A 9127-nucleotide genomic window follows, 5' to 3' on the forward strand; every position below is an offset into this window, starting at 1 on the left:
CCCTCCCCCCCCCTCTCCACCCCACCTCTCACCCCCCACCTCTCACCCCACCCCCTCCCACCCCTCCCCCCCCTCCACATCCACCTCTCCTAACCCCTCCCCCCCACCCCTCCACCCCCCCCCCCCCCCACCCCCACCCCCCCCTCCCACCCCCTCCCTCCCCCACCCCCTCCTCCACCCCCCCACCTCTCCCACCCCCCACCTCCACCCCCCTCCCCCCCACCCCCCCCCTCCACCCCCCCCCCCTCCAACCCCCTCACCCCCCCTTCACCCCCCCAACCCCCTCCCCCCCTCCACCCCCCCAACCCCCCTCCCCCCTCCACCCCCCTCCCCCCCCCCTCCATCCCCCTCCCCCCCACCCCTCACACCCCTCCCCCCACACTCCCCCCCACACTCCCCTACCCCCCCGGGTCTCCGGCGCTGTGAGGCAGCAACACCGCGCTAACGTCTGTGCATTAATTCTCAGACTGAGTAATGGTCTCGGAGAGATGGGTTCATGGACCTCTGACTGGGTTTGTCCACTGCTGGTAGACAATAGACAATAGGTGCAGGAGGAGGCATTCGGCCCTTCGAGCCAGCACCGCCATTCAATGTGATCATGGCTGATCATTTTCAATCAGTACCCCGTTCTGCCTTCTCCCCATACCCCCTGACTCCTCTATCCTTAAGAGCTCTATCTAGCTCTCTCTTGAATGCATTCAGAGAATTGGCCTCCACTGCCTTCTGAGGCAGAGAATTCCACAGATTTACCAACTCTCTGACTGAAAAGTTTTTCCTCGTCTCAGTTCTAAATGGCCTACCCCTTATTCTTAAACTGTGGCCCCTGGTTCTGGACTCCCCCAACATTGGGAACATGTTTCTTGCCTCTATTGTGTCCAACCCCTTAATAATCTTATATGTTTCAATAAGATCCTCTCTCATCCTTCTAAATTCCAGTGTACACAAGCCTAGTCGCTCCAGTCTTTCACATACGACAGTGTGATCAGGGAGATAAGGTCGGGCCGGTCAATGTGGAGGTGGAGCGGTCGGGCTGGTCAATGTGTCCAGGGAGATGAGGTCGGGCCGGTCAATGTGGAGGTGGAGAGGTCGGGCTGGTCAATGTGTCCAGGGAGATGAGTAGGACTGGCCACCATCCCTCTGCAAAACAACCAGCTTTCCTGACTCCTTGATCTCACAGGGTCTTTCATGTCTACCAGAAATTTATTATCATTTCCAGGGAATTTCTGGGATTCTTTGCTTGGTGCACAGCAGGCCCTTCGAGATGAACAGATGGGTGGCAGGTAATGTTTCACTCTGTAAGTGGAGCGTAGTTTCTCAGTGGAGTTTCAGCCACAGCAACACATAACAAATACACCGTGAACCCATCTCTCTGAGACCATTACTCAGCCCAACCCAGCCACCTTCCAATAAATCCTTCAATCAAAGTGAAAAAGTGTTGTTGAATTACCACTTTGCTAATAAATCTGCATTCTTTCAAGAGCCCGTTGTTAAGTTGTTAAATTGTGGAAGGTTTATTGAGCTGAGGCCCTTCTGGCCACAATAGTAACTTTGCCTCCAAGTGCCTTTGATCTCTCCCGTGATTGGACCGAATCCAAGCTGACTTCATGTATTTTTCTTAAATTCTGCAAATCCGCTGTGACTTCTGTTTGTTACTTCAGTAACATTAAAACCATGTGTGGCAAGGATTCAGTTAGATTTGTGTGGGCAAGGACCCAATGAGTTCAAGGGCCTCTTAGTCACCTCTACGTGGTAGTTATTCCAGATGGATTACATGAAACTCGCTTGTCTGACCTCTGCACAATGTGCATTTGCTGATGACACTGTGGTGGTGGGCGGATCTCCCAACAACGATGAGAAGGCCTACCGGGAGGAGGTGGCTGATCTGGCACTCTGGTGTCAGGACAACAGCCTCCTCTTGAATGTCACAAAACTAAGGAGCTGGTTGTGGACTTTAAAAGGGCTCAACATCCAAGGACGTACACGCCACTGGAGATAAATGGGTCTACTGTGGATAGGGTGAGCAGTTTTAAATACTTGGGAGTCTGCATCGCAGAGGATCTGACATGGACAACACACATTGCCCGCACTGGTGGGTAAGGCAAAGCAGTGCCTTTACCACCTTAGACAGCTGAGGAAATTCAGAGTGTCTCTGAGGATCCTTCATTGCTTCTACTCTGGGGCTGTAGAGAGCAACCTGTCTGACAACATTACAAGGGGTGGGTGGGGGGGGAAGGGGTGGGGTGGGTGGGTGGGGTGGGGTGGGATGGGGTTGGTGGGGTGTTGTATTTGGTGAGTGGGGTTTGGCGAAGGGTGGAGTTAGGAAAGACCTGGATGTTTCTGGTTTATTTTTTCAAGTATATTCAGCCTTGGATCCACACAGGCCCACCACTTCCTGACGTTAATGGGCAACAACAATCCCATAGCCGGTATTTCAGCTTTTTCTGTGCTGTTTGTTCTCCTGTCCTCGGTTAGTTCAGGGCAGATCCATGCCACAGAGGGCTGGGAGCACATAGGACTGAGAGTGCCGGAGTTCAGGAACATTGGAGAGGAGGGAAGGCCACTGAGCACGGAGAGACACCAGCAAACTACCCTGATGTCCATGAGTCTCATGAGTGAAGAAAGCTAATGGCATGTTGGCCTTCATAGCGGGAGGAGTCCAGTGTAGGAGTAAAGAGGTTCTTCTGCAGTTGTACAGGGCCCTGGTGAAACCACATCTGGAGTATTGTGTACAGTTTTGGTCTCCTAATTTGAGGAAGAACATCCTTGTAATTGAGGCAGTACAGCATAGATCCACGAGATTGATCCCTGGGATGGAGGGACTGTCATATGAGGAAAGATTGAAAAGACTAGGCTTGTATTCACTGGAGTTTAGAAGGATGGGAGGGGATCTTATAGAAACTAGATGCAGGAAAAATGTTCCCAATGTTGGGGGAGTCCAGAACCAGGGGCCACAGTCTAAGAATAAAGGGGAGGCCATTTAAAACTGAGGAGAGAAGAAACGTTTTCACCCAGAGAGTTGTAAATTTGTGGAATTCTCTACCACAGAGGGCAGTGGAGACCAAATCACTGGATGGATCTAAGAGAGTTAGATTGAGCTCCAGGGGCTAGTGGAATCAAGGGATATAGGGAGAAGGCAGGCACGGGTTACTGATTGTGGATGGTCAGCCATGATCACAATGAATGGCGGTGCTGGCTCAAAGGCCGAATGGCCTCCTCCTGCACCTATTGTCTATCTATCTATGTTTCTATGACTTAAATGGGCTGGTGCCTGTAATGAAAGAAGACCAGGAAAGTATCTCAGTGGCCCACCAATATTCACACCCTCCAGAATGTTCTGGTTGGTCTGGACTGGATGTGAAGAAGTCCCAGGGCACCTTGGGTAACAGGTCAAAGCCAAACGACACGTTATGACACAAGAGTGAATAAGACTGATGTTGTCTTACTATTGAACCAACAGCAATGATTTGCACTGGAAAGGCTGTAAAACTCAGTTTAACATTGACCGGCTGACCTCTGGCAGCGTTAAAACTACGGGACTCACAAACCCACAAGGCCATATTTTTCCTTTTAGTTGTATTGTAAACATTCAGTTATCAAGGAAACAACCTGGGACTATGAAACCTGCAACCTGCCCCCTTGATCCTGCCCCCACTGCCCTTCTGAAGGATGTCATTGCAATAGCCGGTCCCAGCATCCTCTCTATTATCAACAGTTCTCTGGCCACTGGCACTGTTCCAACCAGTTTCAAGCACGCGGTGGTCCAGCCCCTCCTGAAAAAAACTAACCTAGACCCCACCTTTCCTAGCAACCACAGACCCATCTCCAAACTGCCATTCCTGTCAAAAGTCCTTTAAAAGGCAATTCTAAACCAATTAGTGCCCTACCTGCACCAAAACACCATCCTGGAAAGTTTCCAGTCAGGTTTCAGAGCCCACCACAGCACAGAGTCTGCCTTGTTGAAGGTACACAACGACCTGCTTCTCGCCATCGACACCGGCGACTGTGCAATCCTGCTCCTTCTCGACCTCAGCGCAGCGTTCGATACAGTGGACCACACCATCCTTATTGACCATCTCCGGTACGCGGTTGGCATTGATGGCACTGCCCTGAGCTGGTTCGCTTCGTACCTCAAAGAGAGGAGTTTCGCCATCAACATAGGCAGTTATTCCTCTGCTCCAGCTAGCCTCTCCTGCGGAGTTCCACAAGGCTCCATCCTAGGCCCCATTCTCTTCTCTCTATACATGCTCCCCCTTGGCCAAATCATTCAAAGGCACGGCATTTCTTTCCACTGCTATGCCGATGACACTCAGCTTTACCTCCCCCTGAAACCCAACAACCAGTCAAATTTAAACAGCCTCTTACACTGCCTTGAGGACATAAAATGTTGGATGGCACAGAACTTCCTCCAATTAAATGAGAGCAAGTCTGAGGTCATCCTATTCGGCCCCCCCCCCGACTCCATCAAATCGATAACAGGCAGTCTTGGAAGTCTATCCTGCCTAGTCAAACCGCATGTCAAAAACCTCGGCATGATATTTGACTCTGCATTAAAATTTGATAAGCAAGTCAACGCTGTGGTAAAAGCCAGCTTCTTCCAACTTCGAACCATAGCTAAAATCAAACCTTTCCTCCAATTCGACGACACAGAAAAAATCATTCACGCTTTCATTTCCTCCCGCCTAGACTACTGCAACTCCCTATACACTGGGATCAGCCAATCTTCCCTGTCCCGCCTGCAACTGGTCCAAAACGCCGCAGCGAGACTCCTGACGGGTACCCGTAAAAGGGACCACATCACCCCGATTCTGGCCTCTCTCCACTGGCTCCCTGTACGGTACAGAATCAACTTCAAGCTCCTCCTATTCACGTATAAAGCCCTAAATGGACATTCCCCCCCCCCCACATCAAAAATCTTCTAACCCCCCTCTCTAACTCCAGGTCCCTCAGGTCGGCCGACTTGGCGCTACTCACTATCCCGCGGTCTAGGCTTAAGCTCAGGGGTGACCGCGCTTTTGCGGTTGCAGCTCCTAGACTGTGGAACAGCATCCCTCTCCCCATCAGAACTGCCCCCTCCATCGACTCCTTTAAGTCCAGGCTATTTCTACTCCCTAGCGTTTGAGGCTCATTGAGGAGGCGCTGTGAACTGTTTTCGTGCTACTGTATGTTTCATTTTTTTTCCTTAGTACCTAATCAGATGTACAGCACTTTGGTCAACGTGGGTTGTTTTTAAATGTGCTATACAAATAAAATTGACTTGACTTGACTATCCTTTCATTCATGAAAAATGAATGACTCATGAAATAACATGTGGGACTAGTGTAGATGGGGCATGTTGGCTGGTGTGGGCAAGTTGGGCCGAAGAGCCTGTTTCCACACTGTATCACTCTGTGACTCTATGAAGGGCCTGTTTCCACACTGTATCACTCTGTGACTCTATGAAGGGCCTGTTTCCACACTGTATCACTCTGTGACTCTATGAAGGGCCAGTTTCCACACTGTATCACTCTGTGACTCTATGAAGGGCCAGTTTCCACACTGTATCACTCTGTGACACTGTGACTCCATGTCTGGTGAAGAGTTCAAAAGTCAAGAGTGTTAATGTCACATGAACCAAAAATAGAACATTGCCATCCTTACTTGCAGAGGCACGGCTGGTCTGTAACTCAGCGGGTCTGGCAGCATCTGTGGAGAACATGGATAGGTGACGTTTCACAGAGTGCTGGAGTAACTCAGCGGGTCAGGCAGCATCTGTGGAGAACATGGATAGGTGACGTTTCACAGAGTGCTGGAGTAACTCAGTGGGTCAGGCAGCATCTCGGGAGAGAAGGAATGGGTGGCGTTTTGGGTCGAGGCCCTTCTTCAGACTGGGTACTCGTGGAGAAGGGAAACCTGAGGCAATGTTCGCCGTGGGCAAGTTGGGGCAAATAACCCGTTTCTGTTCTCTATCACTCTATGACATATTAACAAAAAAGTTGGAATAAATGAAAAATTCCAATATTAGTACAAAAAAGCCCAAAGTCCTTCGAGCAAGCACGACAGTTTGTACTGTATGCAGTTTTGGTCTCCTAATTTGAGGAAAGACATTCTTGTTATTGAGGGAGTGCAACGTAGGTTCACCAGGTTAATTCCCGGGATGGCGGGACTGACGTATGATGAAAGACTGGGTTGACTGGGCTTGTATTCACTGGAATTTAGAAGGATGAGAGGGGATCTTATTGAAACATATAAAATTCTTAAAGGACTGGACAGGCTAGATGCAGGAAAAATGTTCCCGCTGTTGAGGGAGTCCAGAACCAGGGGTCACAGTTTTAGGAAAAAGGGGAGGCCATTTAGGGCTTAGATGAGGAGATGGTTTTTCAGCCAGAGAGTTGTGAATCTGTGGGATTCTCTGCCTCAGAAGGCAGTGGAGGCTAATTCACTGGATGTATTCAAGAGAGACTTAAATTTAACTCTTACTGCTAAAGGAATCAAGGGGTGTGGGAAAAAAACAGGAACGGGGTACTGATTTTAGATGATCAGCCATGATCATATTGAATGGTGGTGCTAGCTCGAAGGGCCAAATGCCCTCCTCCTGCATCTATTTTTCTATATTCCCATGTTCCATGTAGTTCAGTTTAGTTGGAGTTTGTAGTATTTAATAGTCTGATGGTTGTTGGGAAGGAGCTGTTCCTGAACCTGGACCTTACAGATTTCAGGCTCCTGTACCTTCTTCCCAATGGCAGGAGTGAAATGAGAGCGTGGCCAGGGTGGTGTGGGTCAGTGAGAGTGTGGCCAGGGTGGTGTGGGTCAGTGAGTGTGTGGCCAGGGTGGTGTGGGTCAGTGATGAGAGTGTGACCAGGGTGGTGTGGGTCAGTGAGAGTGTGGCCAGGGTGGTGTGGGTCAGTGATGAGAGTGTGACCAGGGTGGTGTGGGTCAGTGAGTGTGTGGCCAGGGTGGTGTGGGTCAGTGATGAGAGTGTGGCCAGGGTGGTGTGGGTCAGTGAGAGTGTGGCCAGGGTGGTGTGGGTCAGTGATGAGAGTGTGGCCAGGGTGGTGTGGGTCAGTGAGAGTGTGGCCAGGGTGGTGTGGGTCAGTGATGAGAGTGTGGCCAGGGTGGTGTGGGTCAGTGAGAGTGTGGCCAGGGTGGTGTGGGTCAGTGATGAGAGTGTGGCCAGGGTGGTGTGGGTCAGTGAGTGTGTGGCCAGGGTGGTGTGGGTCAGTGAGAGTGTGGCCAGGGTGGTGTGGGTCAGTGAGAGTGTGACCAGGGTGGTGTGGGTCAGTGAGTGTGGCCAGGGTGGTGTGGGTCAGTGAGAGTGTGGCCAGGGTGGTGTGGGTCAGTGAGAGTGTGGCCAGGGTGGTGTGGGTCAGTGAGAGTGTGGCCAGGGTGGTGTGGGTCAGTGAGAGTGTGGCCAGGGTGGTGTGGGTCAGTGAGAGTGTGGCCAGGGTGGTGTGGGTCAGTGAGTGTGTGGCCAGGGTGGTGTGAGTCAGTGAGAGTGTGGCCAGGGTGGTGTGAATCAGTGAGAGTGTGACCAGGGTGGTGTGGGTCAGTGATGAGAGTGTGACCAGGGTGGTGTGGGTCAGTGAGAGTGTGGCCAGGGTGGTGTGGGTCAGTGATGAGAGTGTGACCAGGGTGGTGTGGGTCAGTGAGAGTGTGGCCAGGGTGGTGTGGGTCAGTGATGAGAGTGTGACCAGGGTGGTGTGGGTCAGTGAGAGTGTGGCCAGGGTGGTGTGGGTCAGTGAGAGTGTGGCCAGGGTGGTGTGGGTCAGTGAGAGTGTGGCCAGGATGGTGTGGGTCAGTGAGAGTGTGGCCAGGGTGGTGTGGGTCAGTGAGAGTGTGGCCAGGGTGGTGTTGGTCAGTGAGAGTGTGGCCAGGGTGGTGTGGGTCAGTGAGAGTGTGACCAGGGTGGTGTGGGTCAGTGAGAGTGTGGCCAGGGTGGTGTGGGTCAGTGATGAGAGTGTGACCAGGGTGGTGTGGGTCAGTGAGAGTGTGGCCAGGGTGGTGTGGGTCAGTGAGAGTGTGGCCAGGGTGGTGTGGGTCAGTGAGAGTGTGGCCAGGGTGGTGTGAGTCAGTGAGAGTGTGGCCAGGGTGGTGTGGGTCAGTGAGAGTGTGGCCAGGGTGGTGTTGGTCAGTGAGAGTGTGGCCAGGATGGTGTGGGTCAGTGAGAGTGTGGCCAGGGTGTTGTGGGTCAGTGAGAGTGTGGCCAGGGTGGTGTGGGTCAGTGAGGAGAGTGTGGCCAGGGTGGTGTGGGTCAGTGATGATGCTGGCTGTCTTTTTGAGGCAGTGCCTCCTGTAGATCCCTTCAATGGTGGAGAGGTCAGTACCCTTGATGGACCGGGCAGTGTGGGGTGGGGGGGGGGGGGGGGTCAGTACCTGTGACAGAGTGGGTAGGTGGGGTGGGGAGGTCAGTGATGGAGTGGGCAGTGTGGGGTGGGTCAGTACCTGTGACAGAGTGGGCAGTGTGGGGTGGGGAGGTCAGTGATGGAGTGGGCAGGGTGGGGTGGGGAGGTCAGTGATGGAGTGGGCAGGGTGGGGTGGGGAGGTCAGTGATGGAGTGGGCAGGGTGGGGTGGGGGGGTCAGTGATGGAGTGGGCAGGGTGGGGTGGGGGGGTCAGTGATGGAGTGGGCAGGGTGGGGTGGGGGGGTCAGTGATGGAGTGGGCAGGGTGGGGTGGGGAGGTCAGTGATGGAGTGGGCAGTGTGGGGTGGGGAGGTCAGTGATGGAGTGGGCAGGGTGGGGTGGGGAGGTCAGTGATGGAGTGGGCAGGGTGGGGTGGGGGGGTCAGTGATGGAGTGGGGAGGTCAGTACCTGTGATGGTGTGGGCAGTGTTTGCCACTCTCTGTAATCCCCTTTGTTCCTGGGCGTTGTGTTGCTGAGCCAGGTTGTGATGCCACCTGCCGATATGTTCTGTACTGTACACCGGGAGAGTATTTGTCGACATACTGAACCTCCTCAATCTTCTAAGGAAGTTGATGGGCTTTCTTTCTGATTGCCTTGATGTGGGGGTCCAGGATAGATGTTCAGAGATACGTAAATCCAGGAAATTGAAGTTAGACAAGGGTCTCAACCCCAAAAGTCACCCTATTCCTTCTCTCCAGAGATGCTGCCTGTCCCGCTGAGTTACTCCAGTACTCTGTGAAACATCGCCTAT

At 52.7% G+C, this 9127-nt stretch overlaps 1 protein-coding gene across 1 annotated transcript in view; it reads right to left on the bottom strand.

Moving 5' to 3' along the window:
- The window catches only part of tg (thyroglobulin), a 179016-nt gene extending 170099 nt beyond the window's left edge, over positions 1–8917 (bottom strand). The window contains exon 1 of the mRNA XM_078398459.1: positions 8785–8917. Coding sequence (XP_078254585.1) covers positions 8785–8917 — 133 coding nt within the window. The remainder of the gene's footprint in view (positions 1–8784) is intronic.
- Positions 8918–9127: the final 210 nt, after the last annotated feature.

This window comes from Rhinoraja longicauda, chromosome 4, assembly GCF_053455715.1.
Source record: "Rhinoraja longicauda isolate Sanriku21f chromosome 4, sRhiLon1.1, whole genome shotgun sequence".
In the NCBI taxonomy this organism is placed as follows: domain Eukaryota; kingdom Metazoa; phylum Chordata; class Chondrichthyes; order Rajiformes; family Arhynchobatidae; genus Rhinoraja; species Rhinoraja longicauda.